Here is a 23,666-nt window from a genome sequence, read left to right on the forward strand (position 1 = left end):
AAAGAAAAGAAAAGAAAAGAAAAGAAAAGAAAAGAAACTAATAAAATTCACAGCCCTGGCTATTTCAAGTAGATACTGCTTACACGTAGGGCTAATTTACAAAACACAAATTAAGCTTAAATCTTAGACTTAAAACATACTCGTTGTGATATATTCTATAACCTGTCAGTATAAATATACTGTAATCCACAGACCAAGTATGTCAAGTATTCATCTTATCCCACGGTGCCACATTTTCTTGGCCAGCTTCTAAAAAGACAGTTTGAGGAAATTCATTTCTGGAAATAAGTGGTTGTCCCCGACGTCTCCCTGAGATCTTAGATTAGGTTCTAAAAGAAAAGAAAAAAAAAAAAACAAGTTAACAAGGGATTTGCATTGTCTGGCATTAGGAAAAAAAACCAAAAACAAATGATTTACCTATTTGGCTTTTTTTGTCCAGCTGATGGAGCCAAAGCAGCTTTTCCTCTCTGCAGGGCATTGGTGGTAACCTGCAGGCCTTTCACTTGATGTTGTTCCTACATAAAAATGACAAATCAGACATTTCATGTTCAGTTTGCATATGGCTTTACTTAAATAAAAATGTATACAAAAAATATTCCCCACTGATGGTCTCGTGACAGGACAAGGTGGTGGAGGTCTGTTAGGAGGGTCTGGCCGGGTTTTAGGTACTGCTGAAGGCTGGGAGCAACTTTTAGGATCCAGGGAAGGCAAAGGTGGAGGTCCTGAAGGTGGCGGAGGAGCCCGGTCTTGTCTCTGCTCGGTCAGCTGCGCAGATTTAAAAGGACGGGGAGCGTAAGCCTGAGGAGAGCATTGTCTCTGAGGAGAAGGTGCAGGCTGGATCTGAGGCTGAGGCGTCTGCTCTTTTTTCTCGGCAGCGTACGCGGGTATCGGAGGAGGCTTCACTGCCGGACGCACAATAGCGTGTCTGGACCGCGTCGAGCAAGACGGGCTTGGATGAGGAGAGGACTTCACCTGTGGCAGAATGTTTAATTTAATGCTCAAAAACAATAGAGAAAATACAGTGCTATTTGGGTCATCATGGGCTACTTTACCAGGTGGTCTGACTGCTGTTTCTTTAGCAAGAAGGTTGGGTTGGCGTGACCGTTCACATGACCGTCAGCATAGAAAGGCTTGCCCTCGACTGGGACTGAACAACTGTTGGAAACAGAAGTACAGACTCATCATTCATACTCTACATCCACACAACATGGGGACTTGGAAAGCCAAAACACTGTCCACAAACTGCTTGTTCAGTAAATGTAGAGTATTAGTATTAAACCCTTTAACAGAACTACATACTTTGGCACTGGAGGTGGAGCTGAAGTTTTCAGTGGGTGGAGTTTATGCCTGTAGCAGCACCACAGTCCAACAGCAGCCAAAACCAGAAAGACAGCCAGAGGGAGGACAAGCAGGACAGGAAGGAGACTACCTGATGGAATACGGAGAAGACAAGAGTCAGGAAGCAGCATGATTTCAAAGAAATATTTTAAACTGTCAATATAAGCACATTTAGAAAAAAAAAAAAAGGGTCTCACTGTGGCTGATGACAGGTCCACTGTCTACACTCCCACCTGACCCCCTCTGGTCACACAGAGGAGGAGACCAGCCTGGGTCACAGTGGCAGTTATGGTTGTTGTTACACAGCTGGTGAGAGAACATAATACCCATTCAAATTACAACGAAAATGCCTTAATTCAGCACTGTGACATGCAGGGATTGGAATGAACAACATAATAGGACTAAAGAGGTTCTTCCAAATCGTTCTAAGTGGAAAAGAGTCCAAGGCTCAACGGTGGGATGTTACTAAGTTACTTTACTTGAGTACACTTTTAAGGTACTTGCAGTTTACTTTCTGCTATTTTATACCTTCAATCCACTACATTTTGAGAGAAAATAATCCACTTTTTCGCTACATTAATCTGACAGCTACAATTACTTTTTAGATTAAGAGGGAACAGTGAACGGGACCGTCCTGCTGTATAATGAGTGCTTTGGATACTCTAAATAAATTCTGCTGATTACACTTCTTTACTTTTACTATTGTCAATGCAGGACACGCACTGTAACAGAATTTTTCTTTTTAAATTGCCGTGTTTCTCCTTTTAATTAAGTAAAGGATCTAAATCTTGTTCCACTGCCAAGGTTGCCATTTCCAGTAATAGTGGGCTAGCAGCCAAACCTTCCCCAACACTCCTAGGAAATAAATCTCACAGCATCCTTCCTCTCACTCATGGAAACTTACCCCGTGTCCATTGCACTTGGCATTGCACTCGTCAGCTCTGAGAAAAGATGTATTGCGGCATTCTCCATTAAAACAAATCTGTTGAAAGAAGGAGGGGTGTGAGGAAGAAAGGCAGAGAGTCGGAGTAGTTGAATGTTACTTCATGAAAATCACAATCGTTGCGGCCACAAAGTTAGCAAGTGACATCAGTTACATGTGGCCATCTGACAGGTAAAAAAAATACTGACATGCCCTCAATAATAAATTCTATTAAGTACATCCCCATGCATGTGTGAGTCTCACCGAATCATCACCACACTTAGTGCCCGTCATGACCAGGCCTGGGTCCAGAGTGTCACCCTCCGCCTCCTCGTCCTCCTGCCCAGGCTTGTACACATGTGTTCCCATACATTGGATCCTCTTGTGTCCGACAGTGACTGTGGTCTCTATGCGAACGGCATTGTTCTCGATGGGCTTGGAGGCTGAAGTTAAGCACTGGATTTTCCCACATTTAGCATCCCTGGCAGAAATAATAGTTTGCTGGGATTATTCAATGTTCAACATGGAAAAGGCCACAAGATATTAAAGTTTTAATTATTAGGAACTGTAGAAGCACTTCTTGAACTGAAGGAGGAGTATATCAGCCAAAGTGTACGTGTGTATGCACGGCTGAACGTTTTATTCCTCACCTGTCCTTACAGCTCCTGTATTTCCCAAGCAGATCTTTGCCACAGTTCCCATACATGTCCCCAGCTTCGTTTACCTTCTCGAAACACAGGTCAGGGGCTGGGCGGCCATCTGTGGTTGGGAGGAAGAAAATGCACAGAAACATATTAATACTGCTGCGCACACACAAACCCAGTAACTGAACACAAATTCATGCACAGTGTCTTGTATGCGACCACCTGATGGAGACCAGATGGCACCCCTTACAGTTCTGTGTGGCTCCTCTGGCACTACAAAGGCTCTCCAGGGAGGCTCCGTCACAACACGAATATGGACACTGTCCAAAAATAATAATAATAATAATGATGATCCCTAATCCTCGCACCCACTGAGGGCTCATCTCTAACACTGTCCAGCCTCTTTGCTTCAGCATGCGCTGGATGTTTAACTTCTTTAAAGATACAATGTGAGACTACTTGATGGTCAAAATTTTGCATATATCCATTAGTGATCTTTATAAGTTAGGCAACATCTCTTAAAAAAAACTTCTTTCATCCCATCATGCCTTTATGAATAAATAAGACCTTTTTTTTAAGTGCAGTTAGGCTCATATTCTTCTTTAGGAAATTCCTTAATTCAACCTAGCTCAAAATACATGTCAATTTGAGTCGGTATTACATTTTAACAATCTGACTGAATCTTTTACCACCTCAAGTAAACACAAATAGACACTTGATGTGGGTTTCACATGCTGTCAGAATTGTCAGTGGCACAATGCATTTTTTCCCGCTGAGCATTAAATAGAAAAATAAACTGAAGTCAAACACTTTGCTAATGTGCACTTTTAGAATATTACATCAAGAATTCATCTGAACACGTACATTTATTTGTGAAAATCAACACGTATACAGTCTGGCAAAAAGGCTGTTTCCCAAAAGACATTTTGACTTGTTTTAGTAGGAAAGGCACAGGTGTTACTAATAATTTTAACTATGGCTCTGCTCTATTCAACTCTTCTAATAAGCCATGACACGTCAGAATGTCCTCTGTAAAAAGGGTCTATCAAGATAAACTATGCCGCATATAAACAGGGGTTTAGCAAAGTAGTAGACAACATTAGTTTTTGTTCGGTGTACTCAATAAACTGGAAACTGAGTGTATATTCATGTAATATAAATGCTGCCTCCATACTATATATGACACATCATACATGTGATCAAAATGGAGGATATGTCCCATTTAGAACAAAACACTTGCAGGTTATGAGCAACCAGTTTACCAACCTCGTCCCCACAGTGACAGACACTGCTGCTCCAGGGTCAGACACATGCCAGTGTAACAGTAGGCCTGGCCGCCTGCGCACGACGTACCATCCACCAGATAGAAATTAGCAGGACAAGACTCGGCTTTCCCATTGCAGTACTCTGGCAGGTCACACGGCCCCGAGGGAGCACGGCACAGCACACCTGGGCTCTTCAACTGGACAGTGAGAGATGAAGAGGCGAAATTTAGGAAACACCAGAACAAGGAAAGACAGAGAAGAAAAATTAATTGTAGAGCTATAATTCAAGAGCTGCAGTGTTTATCTAAGAGTAAGAATCAGCCTGGGGGATGCATTCCTCATAGGAGACAGGATTTTTTCTTTGTTTCCCTTTGTTCGCATGTTTACAGATTCTAGTGTTCGTACCTTGCAGTTATCACAGCAGATGCCATGGGCGCACTCAGCTCCGGCTTTCAGTGTGCAGTTGTTGGCATTACAACAGGGACTGGTGCACTCCTACACAAAAACGCGAGTCATGAGTCCTGGCAAAAACTTGTGAGATAAATGTAAACACTTCGACACACCAGAGACTCCAGAGTCACAAACACACACACACACACACAAACACTGACCTCTTCCTCTCCACAGTCACATTCTTCTCCGTCCTCCAGGTAACCATTGCCGCAGCGCTGCCCTCCATACATGGCTCTGGTGTTCGGCAAGTTGAAGAGACACTTCCCTCCTCCAGAGCTCAGGTAGCTATTCAGATCCTTCTCGTTACAGCCATTAAACACACGTGGAAATGGGTGCCTGCGCCATGGAAGAAGCACAAATACAGTATGCAAATAATCACACAATACTTCATTAAATCTAATGTTCAAAACCCATGTTTTTTCTCTGCCTTAATAACTACATATATATTTTTTTATTGTGGTAGTAATTTGTGTATCTTACCCAGTAGCAGCGGCCATGATGCAACCCCCATCTTCTGCTCTCGCCTGACAGCAGCCTACACTGTCATGGCTCATGCCTAAGTTATGACCCATCTCGTGCACCACGGTGGCGGCAACACCAACAGCTGATTCTGAGTGGTCCTTTTTGAAGAGAAGAGCCAGAAGTGACTCTCAAAGATGACTTTAAGATTATTATTACATCATCACCACTTGGTGCATGCTAGCGTTCCATCACAGTAATTGTAAGAAAATTAAAACCTGAAAAAAAGATCCTTATTTGATCAGATTTACAGTAATGCTCTTAATTGTTTAACAGTACGTGTTGTTATCACAGAGAAAACCATATATTTTATTTTTGTCAAGTTGTAGCAAGTTGATAACAAAATGATGAGGATGTCTCCTGATGGGCAGAGGATTATTGTTTGTTCAGACTCTTGTCTCTCACCGTGTTCACTCCACCAGACTGGTAGTCGGAGCACATGGCTTTGAGAGGTGCCAGCCCAATAGTTGTGCCCTGGAATGACTTCCCCCTGGAGACAGAAACGCCACGGCTGATTAGTTCCACCTTGACAACAGCCCGCTGGGATACAACTGGGGATGGTTATTGTGTCGCACAATGAAGATGAAATCAACTCAGAGATCTGCCCCGTGGGACAGGGTCCTTACAGGGGATTGGGAGACACTAATGTTGGAGAGGGTGAAGACTGACAAATGGGAAGATAAGTGGGAGACGAGAGAGAGAGGGAGCGACACTGACGTGATGAGCTGAGCGTTGTCGTTGGGGAGAGTGCGGAGCTGTTTGCGTCTCCAGGACAGAAATGATGCAAGAGTGCTGTGTGGGTTATCCGACACGCTGATCATGTCCTGGCTGGTCCACACCTCCAGACCGATTAATGGCACACGGATGCTCAAAGCCTTGTAGTACTGCAGGTGTTGAGAGACACAGAAAACAGTGTCAGACGGAGAATTATACCAGTTATTACCAAATCTATGTGTGGTTTTCTCGCTTCACATCAGACATTACCTTGTCAACCAAGTTAGCTGCTTCCAGTAGTTTCAGTGTGGTCTTCTCGCGACTACTCCCGTGCTTCTCAAACTGCAAAAGATTTTAATAACATGCTACATTGAAACAGACACATCCACACACACCCCCAGAGTTATTTTAAACATCTTCACAAACCTCAAAAAGGAAATTTCAAACTTCCTATAACAAACAGGAAGTGACTCGGAGCTGTATATTTACTTCAACTATTTATAAAGTTTACCAGTAAATAAGCTGATGGGTAAAATCTACACCCACATTTAACAGCGTGATAAAACAAAATTCCTGTCAGGTTAGAAAGTGACCAAATATGAGCATATCAAGAGCTGTGTCCTCACCTCAGCCTTGTCCGCCACTATCAGCAGCTCTACATACTTCATGTTCTGACTCAGGTCCCTTTTCTCCTGAAAACGGAAACAGTTTAATGCAGAATATGTGGTGAACATATTGTCATGCTTTGTGTGAAAATTTCGGGCAGATGATTGCTACTCTTCCTTGCTGAACTCACCCTCGCGCTCCGTGGTGACATCATTCCACGGATGAAGTCCTTAAGCCGCTCCTCGTGCCCCTTGTTGCCATGGTGATGCAGGCAGCTACCTCTGGGTAGATGGAGACTCTCGGCTCTGAACACAGCGTGCCGCTGAGCATCCGTGAAAACAGGAAGAGGCTCTATCAGGTAGCTGACGCTTGCGTTCAGAGAAATCAGTCCCCTGGGGGAAAAAGGCCCAGTTGATGGTTCCATCCAATCATAGCTTGAGGAAATCAATGTGGATTAATGATGTTGCCGTCTTTCTATCAGCATGTTGGGGCATACTGCAAAAAGACATTGTTTCTCTTGCAAACATAGTCACTAATAACCCCTGTCCTTTTAAATGTTAAAACACATGATTACATGTCAATTCCAGTAATGGGGAAAACCATATGGTTGCAGGACAGATCAGAAATTTTTCTATTTGGGTGTGGCGGTTTTATAGATGAGAGGAGCATAGGGACACATGCCTCAGTTGATTTATTAGTGTATATAAATGAAGATCCTCAAGGAGAGACAGAGCGATACACAATCTTCTTGTTTTTTCACAAAACCACTCATGAGCACAGACGCCTACCCACAAACACATGAGAATGCACACAGCAAGTCACACAGCTGTAAGAAACATCTGGAGAGGTCAGACGCCCACATGTCAGTGTCCCTGTATGCCTTGTTTGTATTTCTCCAGATAATCTACATTAGTAAAAAGATCCACTCGTCCTCCAGATGCAGAGCAATGAGCCCGCGAAAACACGCGTATGGCTACGATTTCTCTCAGTGCACGCCAGTTCCTCCTCTGTATGTGGGAAGTATCAGCTGCTCTGGACGCACACCAGGAGAAAACACAGGATCTCCTTACTGAGCTGTACTCGATGAACCAACTCTGGAGCCAATGACCTACTAACCTACTGGACTACACAAGACACCGCACACTACCGCCCGGTCACCTTATCTATTCATCCATGGACTGATAACAGGCTCTGCAGGTGCTGGTTACAACTTCTTTCCATCTACAAGTTCATGTTCACAAACAGTATTATCATCATTATTATCAGTGCATTTATATGCATGTAAGTAACTGGGCTACAGTCAGCTTTCTGCAATAACCTAACCTTTTAGGCCTCATGAATATGGGAACCCCGAGATAGGATATTAGTGAAACCTCATTTTCTCCTGAAGAAAGGCGACCCATTGGCAATGTGTGCATGTAACCAAATTTCTAATCGGCTTTTTACATGCACACATGCGCATGACAAAGGAAGGGAAAGCAGTGATATTTAGAGCTGTGAAAATGGCTTAACATTTGCACAAATTCTCGCCTATATATTGGCAAGTAAACTGTAAACTGCCTATTAAGTAGACAGGTATTCTATCAATGAGTCTGAAAACACAGGGGAATTTGCTTTATATCCTTTAATTTTGTTTGCATTTGTTGGCCCAAACATTTTGGCCCAACAAATGCAAAATGCAAAAAAAGCAGCTCATCAATCGCTGCTCTTAACTGTAGGGGCTGTCTTCATGAATAGCCTTTTATTTTTGAGGGATTTAGTCTTATGGGAGACTTTTTAAAATCTAGGAAATGTCTTTCACCACTGGGAGCAACTCTAAATATTATAAAACTTTGTGAATACAGCCCGAGGTGGAATTTTACTTACCTGAGTCCTGAGCATGTGCTAACAGCAAGGCTGGAACCTTCAATGCCCTGAACCGTCCCATGGTAGAAACAGTGCCCCTGGTAGACAAAAACAATCACAGCTCAGCACACAGCTCTCTTTGTAGAGAAGTCAGGTGACACAGTGGTAAGAGAGACTGATATTCAACCACAGGACCTTGTTATGTGAGCAGACACTGTAGCATTTTATGTCCACATACTATTGTATTTGATCAACTGCATCGATAATTATGTCTCCTCTATGATCATTTACGACCCCACTCTGCATTTTAAGAAAATTTAACTGTCTTATAGAGACTTACAGTGCTGGCAGGAGACGAGGACTTGCGGGCTCCATCAGGGGTGTACCATATTTCCTGGTATCCAGGGGCCAACAATTGCCTGGTGAAAGACAATACAAACTCAGGGACAATTTGCAAGAGAATATATTTAGTGTCAGACATTCAATTCCCTGAAACAACAACAATATGGGGGACTGACGGTGAAAAATACACAACATAAACGCTACAGGAAACAGAGGGGATAGAAGACAGATTCTCTCCAGCTGCTTACAGCTCATAAAACATTCATTCTGACAGAGATGCTCTACAAAACCAGGCAGTTTCAAAGATTTAGACAAAGATCCTCTCAAAGATAAAAAAAAAATACAAAAAAGAATGTGGAAATGTTTTTTTGTCTCTAATAAAATCCATATATACCTTTCCCAAATGACCCTGCTTGCTTTCTGGAGAGCTGAATGAGGAGATGATAACATCCCTTTGCTATGACAGTTTGGGTATTTTGCAATGTCCAGGCCGCATTTGTTTGAAAGGGCTATTATTCAGTCATATCCTCCTATTTTTTCTCTATGACTGGATTTTCTCCATTAGTATACAATACAGACTGCACAGGAGAGGTTGATAAATCAGTGCGCACATATCCAGAGAAACATTAATTTTATTGCGGTAAAACATATTCCTCTTACTCTCCATCTTTGTGTGTGTGTGTGTGTGTGTTTGTGTGTGTGTGTGTGTGTGTGTGTGTGTGTGTGTGTGTGTGTGTGTGTGTGTGTGTGTGTGTGTGTGTGTGTGTGTGTGTGTATGGTTGAGTGGGTGTCTTTGGACTCTCGGGCTGTTTCTGTCAGACTTGTGTCAACCTGTCAGCCCAATATTTACATCTCGTACAGATGCTTGTTTTCCTGTCTCTCTCCTTCCAAACTGGCTTCAATCCATTCTTCCTGTTTTCATTCATAAACTCTGTCTGCCTCACAGCTGGTTTCCTTTAGCTCCGTCTCTCTAAATCTCTTCCCATCTCTCCTCCCTCAGTCTAACCCCAATCCATCAAACAGGCTGTATCTGCAGTGATATCAAGCTGCAGGGAAACCTACATGCATCTACAGATGCTGGTTGAAAGAGTGGATCTGACTAACATCCGACAGACCTAAGATGGACTCACACTGATTAGTCCCACTAACTTTTTTATTATTTATCAGGAACCTTCATTTATTTTTCATCCTAACTAGCTTGTGACTTTACCTCAGGGTAATAGCTACAGTATGTATCTTTAATACCTGCTATTATTTTCAACTTTGCGGGGTGAAATGAGCGGAAACCAGCGCAGCCTAGTTCAACAAAGAGTTCAGTATTTTGGGCACTACATTTACTCGCTTTCTTCTTGAGCGTTAATTAAGAAAAATGATAACACTCTCGTGTCTGTACCCAGCTGCCGTTTAGCTTAGTTTGGCATAAAGTCAGGACACAGGAGAACAGCTATCATAGCTCTGTGCAACAGTAACAACAGCCGACTACCAGTATATCTAAAGCTCACGAATGAACATGTTATAGCTATATATAGTTTGTTTCATCTGTACAAAAACTGAAATTGAAACCGATACATTGTGGTTTTATGGGGTATTATGTGCAAGACTATTTTCATACCGACTCTGCAACTCTTTCAACCAACTTAAACAACAAGATATATTAATGAGTTTTACATGTGCTGGTAGGTGGATTTTGCTGCTGTGACAGAACCAGGCTAGATCCCTGATCCCTAGAGCCTGTTTTCAATTTGTATGCTAAGCTAAGCTAACCGGCTGCTGGCTGGAGATTCATATTTAGCATCCAGACTTGAGATTGGCATTGATCTTCTCATCCAACTCTCAGCAAGAAAGCGAATAACCGCATTTCCCAAATTGTAAAACTATTCCTTTAAAGATTGGTTAAGACGAATGAAGGGAAGATGGGGGTTTTTCTTTTGTCCTCCTATCAGATGGCCTGAAGGAGACAAGCCTCTTGAAACAAAGAAAGCCTGTTGATGCCATCAGCGACAAAGCAAGTCAGAAACGGCTGCTCCACGCTTTAACAGATTACCACTCTGAGGTTGGGGGGGGGGCTCCGTATACACACACACACAAGCATTCTAGGAGAAGACTTAAAAATGATTGCTCAGTGGTAATGAAGCCGGCTGATGTCACCCTAAACGGGGTAATCCAGGCTGTGTTGTGATGTGACCCTAACCTCATTTATATCTGGCCTTCCTCTAGTTTTCTCCTCTCATCTGTGTGACCCTCTCTATCGCTCCAACAAGGAGATTAATGGCAGAGTGCCTGATGATGGACTGAGCTTTACTCTGCCGCAGTCGTTGTACAGGAAAGACAATCACGTCTTCCATGAGGAAACACGTGTTGACGCCCTTTCTCCCCCATCCTCCCTTTTTCTAACATGCCAGTCAGCAGCTGCATTTCTGAGCTAAACTGCGCTGATGTACTAGTCCTTGGGGACAACAGTTTGTACAATAGTTGACTGATGGCTATATAACCTTCCACTGTGTGACACAGAAACACACCATGCCATTAACAGAGCTACATACGCCACTTAAAGGATAATACCAGCTTAGTTTTAGTGGGGTTTTTTCCATGTCTCCATGAATTATGATGAAAAGTTTAAACCTCACTATGGATTTACCACATGCTGATATGGCTACTGTCTTTTCCATTGAAAGGGAAATATAGACTTTATAACGCCATAACAAATGTAGTTGTACCAAATGCCGAGTTATTTATGTTATGTTGGACATATGTTGGACATAGTATGATTGTAGGTAGATAATAGTCTTCAGTGACAAAAGAAAATAACATAGTTCAAGTAAATGAATCATTTGAATCACTTGTATATATAGTGGTATGTTTTTTTTTTAAAATAATATAGGCCTTTGTATTCTGCCAGCCTTTTCCACAAATACCTCAAACAATTATTGCACTCTTACAAACCTACGTGTTTCTGAAAGCAGAATGATGCTGCTCAACTTTGGACTGAACCAGAGGACGGGACGAATTTGAGTATGAATGATAATGATGAATAAATTTGGGAATCTAGTCTGTGAAATGTTATAAAAAATACTCACAAATACCCATCACAATTCGTGAGAGCCCAAGGTGACGTCTTCAACACCTAAAGATGTTAAGTTTATTGTCATATAGGACAAAGACAACCAGCAATTCCTAACATTTTAGAGGCTGGAACCAGCACATTTTTTGCATTTTTGCTTAAAAAATGACAGAAACAATTAACCGGTTAATCAGCTAATGGTTTGAGCTGCTAATTTCTACATCTGTCCCTGACTTCCAAAAGACTTTGAACTCAGTCAGCAACAACTGGCCAACAACTCAACAACTCAACTGGTCAGCAACAGGTAGCATAAACCTAGCAACAGTGTCCTCATTTCCTCCATAGTGTTAAGTTTGCAGTTACTCAACCAGTAACTCTGCACCAACGCTCTTGGAATACCCCAAACCCTTATCCTTAATTGCATTTTGGCAAATACAGTGACAGCTTTCAAATTATGACTCTAAAAACCTCTATGCGATGGTGGGAGTGCTCCACAGGGTTTGGATGCCCTCCAGCATCCAGACAGATGCCGTGATTGAGCAGCGAAATACTGGCTGAATCAGGACTATCTGGCAGTGAGTCTGAGACAAAGGCTTGGTTCAGCCTCAGGAGGAGAAAGAAGGGGTGGGGGAGTAATGCTAATGTACTTGGGAGATAGTGAAGTGCAGAGAGAGGAGAAATGGATGTGGGGTAAAGCATTAGGGTCAGTGGGTCGCATTCTCTCATAGTATCAGATGACATCACCACACATGAGCGGAGGGAGGGAGAAGGCAGACGCAAAGTCAAAGTACCACTCAGCAATGGATGATTAAGTGGCTTTTATTACACAGGGAGGCCAGTGTTCTATTGTGTGAAGTCCTTTGTGTGTGAGTGTTTCCACAACACACACTCTAACACTGAGGCCTTGATTAAGACATCTAAGCAGACACGGCCGCACTACTGAGAGACAGCCACAAGGGAAACAAGGACAAGCAAATGCATCCCTCGCTCTGTGCTCCTTGCAATCCATCAGGTCTGCGCTGTGAGTCATTTTTGTGTCCTTTTAGTGTGCTGCGTGTGTGTACAAGTGTGTCTGTGTGTGCCGTCTGTCTGCGTGTGGCCAGAGTCTCCCAAACCCTGACCTGCAGAGAGCGCGTGGGAGATGTATGTTTGTACTGGAGCCCTGGGGAATATCAAATGAGGTGAGGGAAGGGAAGAAATGAGAAAAAAAACGGGGTGTTCGTTGTTTAGGCTGGACAGTGGAAGACATATGAGGAGAGGAGAGGGGAGGAGGGGTGCAACAATGATGTGTAGGGATGTGTTCATGCACTTAAGGGAGTGCAGGAAGGGCATTAAACAGAAGATCAGGGAAAGTCATGGAGAGGAGGAAGCAAGAATACCCACACACTTCATATCCGAACCCAACGCACATAACTCACAGCCAAACTGACCCCAGCTGTCTCGACTTTCCTCTTTCCGTGACTTTGGTCACCTCCATCCTTCTCCTCCAGTCCATCATTTACTTCCCTCCACCGTTCCTTCCTCTCACCCTGTTTTTACATCCCTTTTTCCTTTTCTCTGAGTCAGCACAATCTAGCCTCTGCCTGGCTCTTAACCGAATCAACCCTCTACGGACGCCCCGCAGCCTTTCATTAAGATAAAAGCTTGGGCACACACACAGACACCCATATTGATGCACGAGCAAACCTAAAAAAGACCAACGTGCGCTCACACACCCATGCACATTTACAAGCACGGCCGGGGAGGACATAAATGGACCGAGTCTGGACTCCAGCCACTGGGAGTACAGCCCAAAAAAATTCACAGCTATATCTTCCTTTATGCTTTGATTAAGTGATACAACAAGTAAAGAGCAGTTGAGGTGGACTGGAATTAAAAGAAGGAGAGTGGAAAAAACTGTGATGTAAAATAAAAGGGGATAAAGAGAGAGAAAAGATCAAGACCATCCCACAGCTAATTTGGCTTCTCTCTTATCTGCTGACAATTACAGGGGCAATGAGGACACAAGGGAGTAGCCAGGACACAGGGATGGACACTGGCAGCATTTTCTCTGGCTTCTCTCCAAACTCAAACATTGATCTTCACGGACAGCAAACTTCTGTCTTTCCTGAGCCTGTCCTATAGTCTCACATACAGTAGCCAGACATGTCTCCATGTTCGGCCAACAAGGGACAGATCAAAACACAGTATGGGATTCTCTGTTTAGGCTTGGAGAGAGGGGAAACACTGGCAGGCAATGGAGGTAAATCTCAGACCAAATAAAAGGTCTACAAAGTGAGCCAGCAAGCTCTTTTTTTTTTTTTTTGAATGCTTTAAAACTATGTTTTGTAAGGGACCGGATCCTCCCTTTGACTTAGATAACAACTGCAGCTCAAAATAATATGACAGTGCCAATTTTGTACTACATAAAAATGCAAAGGTTTTATCATAATACATAATATCTAGGATAAGAAAAGTGATATATGAATTATTATTAGATTATTATTATTTGAAACTTTGTATCTTTGTAGAGCAATCATTTTCATCATATCCACCAAACTGCACATGAGAAATTATGGTGAACATAGAGTAATGAGCTACTAACTGAATAAAACACAGAATCCTCCCACTTGTTCAACCCCCTCCCCCTCTTCTCCTAATAATTTTTGTACAGTCCCTAAGTGAATTGTAGCATGTGTACAAGTATGAGAGGCTGAAGCTTAAGTGAATGAAGCACAAAATCCCAGTGAACAGTTAAGCGTATTTACATGACTATTCCCGGTCAATAAAGCTGTCAGACACAGTACATTAATGAATCAATCCAGAAGATAAGGGATGTTTTTCTTTCATAGGAAACAACGTCTGTTTTTACCTAAAAATGTCTTATTTTCTTGCATATGCTCTATTATCAAAAATATTAATGCTCTACTGATTTAATTTCTGTGAATCAATTTTTCAAAACATATCGGTTACTATGCTATTTTTCACATCAATTCACTCCTGTTCTACTTTATAGTACAGAGTGTGTAGAAATGTTCACAGCTGTCCTGTCCCAGGAAACAGTTGAGAAGTTGCACAAAAACGGTTTCAAAATGCATTGCTTGCTTGTGAGTAAAATGAATTCAACCTTTTCGGCTGCTTCATACTTGCTCTTTCTTTGAACTATTCAAGATGATTTCGTGTACCAGTGGACACCATCTCTATCTCAGTTTGAGGGACACAAAAAACTGTAAAAGCTTTATCAAATCTATCTCAAACCAACTGTCTTTCATTGCTCGTCTCCGTTCCACTCTTACCCAGACATGCGTAGAGAAACGCTGTGTGTGACTGATGAAAATGCCTTGCCCGGGAGGAAATCTAACATTGTGACCACCTGCTGGGGAGGCAGAGCAGGGGGGCAACTCCCTCAGGGGACGGTCAGTCAGACACAGTGGAGTCATGGTTTGTTAATGCGTGTGCCTGTGACTGAATGACTGACAGAGAGAGTACACATTTGATGGTAAAAATGGACTTCACTTCTAATACTTATAATGGGTTCCCATTCTACTTGTGCGCTGACTCAAATCCAGAAGTGAGAAACCACAGCTCTGTTGTCACCGCTGACATCTCAAGAGCTACAGTCCTCACTGCTCTCCCTGCCCAGCGATCACACAGTCCATTAAACTCTGAGATACTCTGCTCACTTCCTATCACCAACCCATTGTTACTGGACAGGAACAGCTCCATCAGATTACAGGACGTTATAGGTACAGGAGCTCAGTCTTACTTCCTGTTTGCCCAAGGCACACAGATCGAGTGTCAACCCTCTGTCGTCCAAAACCATCACCCTCTCTGCACCCACAGGGGCACTGACCTTATAAATGTTTCTGTGACGGCTAACATCTGGTCAAATGAATTGAGCTAGCCGGGGCGTCTTGTGGATGTGTATGGATACACAGGCCAATGTTGATGCTCTAACTTCATTTAATCAGACAAAAATAATTTGGTACAGGTAACTGTTTAATCTTATTTGTGTTTTAACCTATTCATGTGAAGCATTGCTCCTCTCATCTGCAGCAGAAGTTGCCAGACATTTACCTCCAATTCTATGTATAAAACACCGCAGTGCTCTGCACATGATTCTCTCGAAATCACTCACTCATTTTTCTCCAGGTGTAGATTGAGCTCCTGGCCCTCAGCTGAGATCAGAACCTGTGTCTCTGCAGGATGCTGGAAAGAAAAAAAACCCAGATATAGTTAATGGGGTAGCAGAGATGTCACTGAACAAGAGCTGACTTATATCAAGATTTAAATGTGTTTCTGTGTGTTTTCTAATCCGTTTATTAGTCAAATGGACAGAGACTGACTGACTCACCTCTTGGTTGGCAGACCTCGTGTGTCTGTGAGGATGCAGCCATATGGGATAAGTAATCTCGTAACTCTGTACATGCTCAAGGATGCTCTTCGGTGAACCCTGCTCGTTTAATCCTGATGAACAACAGAACAAAACAGGGAAAACATGACAAATGACCACGTTACAGGTAACCTGCAGCCTATGCAATTCAGTGACCCTTGAAATATGTTTCAAAAAATTAATTAATTAATTAATACTGCTGTTTACATTTTGCAAGCCCAACAAGAAAACAAACATTTGGAGTTGGATTGAATTTCAAACTGGAAATACATTCCAGCGCAGTGCTATGTCGATACAGCTGCTGCAAGACATGTACATATCCAAGTTCAGTCATGGCTCGGAGGAAACAATCAGACTCACCATAATGAACACCGCCGGCAGATACAGCAGCCTCAACACAGTGGAGGAGAACTACGAGACACAGACACGGAGAGGACCGCACAGCATCGCGAGGAGGGGGACGCGCTCCCGGACGCATTCTAACAGCAAACGGCTCCAAATGAATTCGCCGAACTGAGACATAAATGGGCAGTAAACTGGCCCGGGATTTTCACATCAGATGGAGAAAACGCTTCCCGTATGGCATCGCGATGGGCCGCCGTCGCCGCTGCTGCTGCCGCCGCCGCCGCCGCTCGTCTGAATGAGATGCTTGCAGACCGCGGGGCGCGTACCCCCCCCTTCCTTATACACAGGGAGAGGAGCTGTCGACTGAGGCGAAGCAAGACAATGATAGGATGAGAAGGTGTACGAGTGGGCAACGGACACCAGAGTCGGGCCTGCAGTCAGTCTTAGGAATGAGAAAGAGGCGCTGTTTAACGCTGTTATGGAGACTTTGCCTGACATTAGACACTGTCAAAGGAACAATACGCAATTTTAGGCGAAACTATAGTCTAATTTTTACTTTTAATCAATACTAATAAAGATGACAGTCAAATAATCACCATTCTACGACAAAGCAGTTCAGGTTGAAGGGGTTGTTTAAGGACCATCTGCATTTTTCAGCATTATTTCTTAAAGCGGTACTACAGCAATTCCGAATGGTACTTCCATAAAGTTGGGGGACTAAAAAGCGACAGATTGAAGAAACAGGATATGAATTGGAACCAAGAGAGTTTCAAATATCCGGATTTTTCAGTTATTAGTAAATTGCGCCAAGCTCCAAAAATTATGGATCCCACATTTCCCATCATGCAACTACTGGCATGTTTTGCTTGGTTTTTGTCAAGCCCTGCCTGCCTGGTTAATACCAACATGTTTCAGACTCCGTGCCTCCAGTTTGTGTTGAAGGATTTCTGTTGTAAATTTTACAGTCTTCCAGTCGAAGCCGGGATAACCCTGATGACATCGCTGTGATGTCATCAGGGTTATCCTCTCAGACTTGAAGCTCCTCCGGAGCCGCTGAAGACATCATATAACTGTTTTCCCCACCTGAGTAGTGCTCCTCCTGACTACTAAACCAATTTCCATGTGTAAAATTGATGGGAGTATATTTTTAAATTGACTGTTATAGCCTATAATGCTGCGTTCACACAGTGTTGGCAGGATGAGAACACACAAAAACCTCCTGTTAGTCCATGTTCATGCATTATTCCAACATGGTTATCCCAACTGCTAGCCACACAATTTAAATTGCCTTGATCAGCTACTCTTGCTGTATTAACTATTTGGAGTGGCTCCGTAACAACTGATAACAGATGCTATCAGTGAACGTCTCTTTTTATTCATTTGTTGGATTTTATTTAGCTGTAACTGCCAACAACAGTGGTTTTGCTGCCATTCTAGCACCAGTTTATTGACACTTCAGAGTTATTCAGTGTTGGCATTTTTTTTCAACAAGTGGGAGATATTATAACTTTCAGAAACCCACACCATCATCATCGCTAAAGCTGACGTTAACATTTTTCTTACTCGGTTGCTGGTAATTGCAACAATATGATGTGGGCGTGGTTTATACGGATATGTAACCAATCAGAACTGAGAAGAAATTTTAAAAGATTTAAATTTTAAAAGAGCTAATAAAGTAAAATGTTTGTGAGGTTGTGTGGAATATTTCCCTATACATTTTGCAACTAGTAGCCCAGTAATCTTAATTAGCCCTGCATGTAAACACATGCAGTCTTTGAATAAAGTTACAACATGCTTTTGTTTTCTAGGATTTCTTCTCTTTTTTAAAGCCATATGTTGAGTCACTCACTAAGTGTTGAGTTTGGCAGTGGCTCAAGAGAACAGATCTAAGCCAAGCTGGTTTATATCATCAAGATTTAGATGTTTTTGTTTATCTAACTTAAAGTTCACTGTGTAAATAAAACCCTTTAACTCCTTACAGAGGTGTTATTAGACCAAAGAGAATTCTGTGAATGAATCCGATTCTAAATGATAACAGAAGAGTTGAATCCTGGTTACATAGAGTAAAGCAGCTACATGCTTTTAACAAGGTCACGGAACCAAAAATACAGCTCTAATACCCGCCAGTAACTGAGCCTACTACAGTAACAAAATACAGTACCACTTCAAGCTTCCAGGAGCCATTCATACTGAGCAGGTCAGTTATAAGTGTGATGATAAATATGCCACGGAGCACATGTCAGAAGGATAGAGTGTATGCAGGGTGTGTGAGGTATTCTTAGCAGTGATGACAGTGCAGGCGGGTGAATCCATTCACATCTCTAAATGGTGTCCTGGCTGCAAGACAAGCCCACTCATTACTGCTGCTGAGGTATTGGTTTCTGTTCTACTTGCTTCTTTCTACCTCAGATATGCTCTTTCTTACTATAAACTGTAAGTGATATTGAACACTTTGCAGGCAGGCTTTCTGAATCATTAAAATTCAAATACTGGAAACTGCTCCCTGACATAATGGATATTTGAGACTCAAAAACGCCCACACACAGATGAAAACCCCTCAGCAGGAAAAGCAGTGGGCCAGGAGGACTTGTGCTAACATGCTGAACGATGAAAAGTGATGGTAGTATTCTAAATGCCATTCATGATATCAAATAGGGTATATTTTTGGAAAGCAACCTCAGAAGATGCACTAGAATAGACCAGAGAGGAGTGGGCAGATGTCTGTGTCAGTGTGAGACTGTAAAATGCTGTGCATGTCCTCGATACCCACTGCTACAACAGGATTATGAAATCGTTTGCTTTCCTTTGAACATGACAGACATAATCATGCAATTTAACTAGAAAACCTCCCACTTAAAAGGGAAGATTATGACAGAAGTTTAATGCACCAAAGTAAGAATATCTTCCAGTTGTGAGATAGTAACTGTACAAGTCAATCATCAAAAGCTTCAGTCTCAGGAAAAGCTCTTTTAAGGCCTTTAAGGGTACTAAGCTTCATGGGTAACATCAAGATTTGGTTCTAGAGTCACTATTCATGTGGGTCCACTTCAGCCAATCTGGCCAGACTGAGTTCAGAGCTGTTCTCCTGCAGCAGGAGAGCAGGCGTTAGCAGTTGTCATCTTCCAGGATGTCTGGGTGTTCCTCCCAGAACTGGTCTCCGATAATGTCGTAGTGGTAGGCCTGCACCCTTCTCCTGCTGCGACTCACCGATACGTCCTTCTCTTCTTCATTTGGAAGCTTCATGCGTTTAGTGACAGTTTCAGCTCGCTGGACACAGAGGAGAAGGAATATAATCAGTAAAATTCAAGGTAAAGGAAAGGAATAGTGCAAGATTTTGCACAGCTTATTTGCTTTCTTGCTAAGAGTTAAATGAGAAGAGTGATACCACACTACGCAAAGACCATGAAATAGTCCCAGGATATAACAAAATGTCATATTTATGCTTTGATTTTAGTATGGATATTTACAGAAATATAACATGTTAATTGGTGAACTTTGCAGAGGCTGGTAAGTGTAGGTGCAGTATGAGCAGAGACCTATTGAACAGTCTACCTGCTGATGCATTGAAGTTTCGGTTTTCAGGCAAAACTGCAACAAAGTGCACAAAACTGCTTCTAGACTCAAACACTTTCTGCTGGTATTTGTCAAGCAAACAGGAAGAAACCATTTGCGCACCAAACAAAAGAGACAAATTCTCCAAAAAATAGCAGCCAAAGTTATGAGAGGAACATATATATCACTTTACTAAATGCTACATGCTCAGACACAAAACACATCAGGAACAATGTAAGACATCACTGACCTAAGTAGAAATAAGTGAGACAGGTGAGGGCGAAGTGGGTACAATGAAGGAATTTAAAACCTGTATTCACACATTGAAAACCAAAGATATGTAACAGAGCAGGAGTATTCATGTTAAGTTCTCTGTAATAATTGTGCAGACTCAAACTCTTTTAATTAGCAGACCTTTTCCCAGATGAGAGTGGTGCCTTTTCTGTGGAGGGCAGATTCATTGTTGTAGTTGATGTCAAACTCAGAGAACAGGATCTCATTTTTATCTGCAGCTAATGTTCCCTGAAAAGGGGGGGGGGGCAAAAAACATACAGTCAGACATGTGCATGGAAGTGTAAATAAAAATTAGCTCAAGAGAGATGTCTCACTGTCTCACTCTATTATTGCTTTGTGTGTTTGAATCAGGAAATCGACTGATGTTATGATCTGTAAGGAAGACGATCTTTGCCTTTGCCTTCTCTGATTTGCAGTTGTTTTTCTTTTATCATGAAAAGAGTGATAAAGTAACCAGGAAGCAAAAAGGTTTGATGGGCTTTAAATGACTCATGTTGGCCAAACATTCAGCCAGAACACGAACATTTCTACAACTCGTCAGCTGTCATCACATCATCCGAGTTTCCCTCGCGGCCCACTGGAGAATGAAGAGCCCTTCGGTGAACAGCTGTGTCAGTCAGTGGCAGCTGCCACAAATAGAGACAGAGCTTAAGTTCTATAGAAAGATGTTACCCCCTCTGTTCAGTTAGATGTATTGTTTCCCTAAGTACTGAACATCACGCCCAGAAGTGACAGGAGACTGTCAACTCATATGTGTTCTGGCAAACCACAGAGTATGTGTTCATCTCTACTGAGAATAAAGAAGAAGTGCATAGTATGGTGACCACGTGAATACACACAAATAATGGCCCAATGAAATGCACTCACAACTACAACTGCGTTCCCCCAACATCCAGAACCATGTCTTGCTGGTAATGTAATTCTTGTCGTAAGGAAAGTTATGCAAACAAAATTTATAGCAGTACTTTTACTTGCACACACAAGATAATTCATACAGAGGAAGTTGAAATCTGTTATATGCATTTAAGTTGGAACATAGTTTTCATCAGCTGATTATATTTTCCGTCGATCAGCTCATTATTTAGTCTGACAAAGTGCCTAAAGTAAAGATTACTGTCCATCAAACCTCATCAGAACCAAAAGTCGTGTCTTAACAGTTAAAAAAACACAAAGTATACAATTTATAATAATGTGAAATGGAGAACAGCTTTTCAAAGCTGAACATGCAAATGTTTGGCCTATTTACTTGATAAATACCTTTAAGGATTAATTGATTGTTTGCACTGTCATTGATTCATTTCCTTGAAATGAAGGAAACTGATTGTCTAATCAACTGATTCCTTCACCAGTAATGGCTACCAAAAATTAATCAGTATCAGAAAATTGTTAGTGTGCTGACATACTACATCTTACCTGTAGCAAGACTGGAAGATTCACTAAGATATGATTGCTCAGATCATTTTGTGAGTTAGAGAGGTAAGGGGGTGCTTCATTGTTGTTTTTTGTTGAGGCATGACGTCATGTGAATGGCAATTTGCATGGTGTATGTGTTGTTAACCAACAGTGTCATGTCTTAATTCATCTAATCCCGTTTTCCAAACGCTAGAGAAGCAGGTGTTTCCTTTTTATTAATTTTCCGTTGTCTTTGGAAATCTAACAGGAATAACAATGAAAAGCAGTCGTATTACCCTTTGATATTATTATAACACACAGTACATCTATATCAACACATGAGTTTGTGTCAATATACACACAAAAACACTTTTAGACTGTGTTTCACTCTGACCTTTAAGCGATCCTCTGCCTGAGCCGTGGTGAGTCCTCCCTTCTGTACTAACGTCCAAAACACTGTGTTGTACAAATTATTTATGTGACCTGAAAGACACAAAACATGAGTACAGTCTGACATATTTTCCCCTCGTCAGTTAAGAACAAATTCATCTAGATGTCAAATGTGTGATTTGTAAAACATTTAGGGCACTGTAGGTACTCACAATCTGCTTGCCTCCAGCTGAGGTAATCTCTAAGGTTACGGTTGCTCGGATACAGGATCACACGCCCGTCAAAGCTTGGGGGGTACAGGAGGGGCTGATCATCGAAAAACTCCTTCCAGTAAAACACATACGAGGAGGAGAACTGGGAGGCAACATGGGTCATGAGCTTACTGCCAGAAGAGAAAGCGGAAGAAATTAAGTCAGACAAAATGCACCATTGCGTGTAAAGCATGCCTGAAAATGAAATTACTCTTCTTCTACCTGGCTCTCCTCTTAAACCAAGTGGAAGTCCTCTTGAAAACAAAGCTGAACTCATCACTTTGACCATAAGCAATGACAATATCCTCTAGTTCCTCCATCACAGAGCGTGCACTCCTGCTCATCAAGCCCAAGGCTCTGTCATCGTTGGGCTTTGTAAACTTGTGCTCCTCCGCAAACCTGACACAAAATAGAAGAAGAATTTCAGAACAACTGCATGGTTGCAAATTGAGAATCAGTGTACTGATCTGCAACACCACCCGCGTTCATAGAGATGATAAATTTGTACCTTGTAGAGCTACGAACTCACCTGTGGAAGTTTCGACCATCCAGTCTCACAACTATGTAGCAGTTTCGTAGACAGGTGTCGTCTGTCTCAAAGTTGCGGACATACTCAAATTTGCTCTTTGCCATGTTGCTGGAGCTAAATGGACGGGCCAAGGGTTTGACAACACAAGACCTGACACGTCCAACGAATCTGCAGGCCTCTCCAATCAGCATGAGGGTGCACCTGAGGGGGGGGGAGGCACAGATAAAACAGCTTTATTTGGAAATTAAAGCCAATGTAAAAACAGATCCAACTCATGACGGGGATCATTGTGGAGTAACTAATGTTAAACGTTCGTCTGCCCTGTTATAACATAAGCGTCAGTACTTACACTTGGATGTCATATGGTGTTAGTCCTCTGCACCTTCAGTAACCACAAGTCGGCTCCTTCTTGAAACCCCGTTTACTCCATGCGCTAATATCTGGCTACTTCGTTAGTTACACGAACGCCAACATTTGATTTAGCAGGGCAATAAAGCTGTGTTATTACTTGATATGAGCATAATCGAAAACGGTTGTCATCCCACACCATACACGCTAATTTGTGTACAGTCCGTCAACGAACTCTGTCGTAGTGGAACTACGAAGTCTGTCGTAGAACAAGAGTTCCGGAGCAAAAGCCTGAAATTAACAATTAACTGAAAACAAACAGCTCGTTTTCCTCAGTTGCCTGCTCGCTCCCTTAAAAAAAAAAAAAAAAAAAACACACACACACACACACACACACACATGCAGCATCAAATAGCAGTTGTGCTGCTGCGTGGGTTAATCTATTAAGGCAAGCAGAGTTTCAGTGAAGCTATCAAACATTGTC

The 23,666-nt window shown here is 42.3% G+C and overlaps 2 protein-coding genes across 2 annotated transcripts; both read right to left on the bottom strand.

Moving 5' to 3' along the window:
* On the bottom strand, positions 1–16,617 carry adam19b (ADAM metallopeptidase domain 19b). The gene is made up of 23 exons (XM_040118999.1): positions 16,442–16,617; positions 16,043–16,155; positions 15,827–15,897; positions 8,647–8,725; positions 8,328–8,404; positions 6,652–6,853; positions 6,482–6,547; positions 6,126–6,197; positions 5,859–6,025; positions 5,547–5,631; positions 5,103–5,242; positions 4,781–4,958; positions 4,575–4,664; positions 4,171–4,366; positions 2,911–3,019; positions 2,525–2,741; positions 2,243–2,320; positions 1,536–1,644; positions 1,300–1,429; positions 1,053–1,155; positions 604–972; positions 418–515; positions 1–329 (listed from the first exon to the last, which is right to left on the bottom strand). The coding sequence occupies exons 1-23, from the start codon at positions 16,557–16,559 to the stop codon at positions 323–325; spliced, it is 2,874 nt and encodes a 957-aa protein (XP_039974933.1). The 5' UTR covers positions 16,560–16,617; the 3' UTR covers positions 1–322.
* Positions 16,618–19,253: 2,636 nt separating this feature from the next.
* On the bottom strand, positions 19,254–23,533 carry thg1l (tRNA-histidine guanylyltransferase 1-like). The gene is made up of 7 exons (XM_040120132.1): positions 23,184–23,533; positions 22,835–23,035; positions 22,528–22,704; positions 22,267–22,436; positions 22,059–22,147; positions 20,393–20,500; positions 19,254–19,693 (listed from the first exon to the last, which is right to left on the bottom strand). The coding sequence occupies exons 2-7, from the start codon at positions 23,023–23,025 to the stop codon at positions 19,532–19,534; spliced, it is 897 nt and encodes a 298-aa protein (XP_039976066.1). The 5' UTR covers positions 23,026–23,035; positions 23,184–23,533; the 3' UTR covers positions 19,254–19,531.
* Positions 23,534–23,666: the final 133 nt, after the last annotated feature.

The sequence above is a fragment of the Xiphias gladius genome, chromosome 23 (assembly GCF_016859285.1).
Source record: "Xiphias gladius isolate SHS-SW01 ecotype Sanya breed wild chromosome 23, ASM1685928v1, whole genome shotgun sequence".
Lineage (NCBI taxonomy): Eukaryota > Metazoa > Chordata > Actinopteri > Istiophoriformes > Xiphiidae > Xiphias > Xiphias gladius.

Bases quoted from the DNA above. Each gene is read 5' to 3' on its own strand.
- adam19b (XM_040118999.1), bottom strand. From the start codon at position 16,559: ATGCGTCCGGGAGCGCGTCCCCCTCCTCGCGATGCTGTGCGGTCCTCT. The intron at 4,959-5,102 runs GTAAGATACACA...TCCATGGCGCAG, and splicing joins ATCATGGCCGCTGCTACTGG to GCACCCATTTCCACGTGTGT. The intron at 4,665-4,780 runs GTCAGTGTTTGT...GTTTTTGTGTAG, and splicing joins GTGACTGTGGAGAGGAAGAG to GAGTGCACCAGTCCCTGTTG.
- thg1l (XM_040120132.1), bottom strand. From the start codon at position 23,025: ATGCTGATTGGAGAGGCCTGCAGATTCGTTGGACGTGTCAGGTCTTGT. The intron at 22,148-22,266 runs GTGAGTACCTAC...TGTGTCTTTCAG, and splicing joins CAGCTGGAGGCAAGCAGATT to GTCACATAAATAATTTGTAC. The intron at 19,694-20,392 runs GTCTGCTAATTA...CTCTGTGTCCAG, and splicing joins CCACTCTCATCTGGGAAAAG to CGAGCTGAAACTGTCACTAA.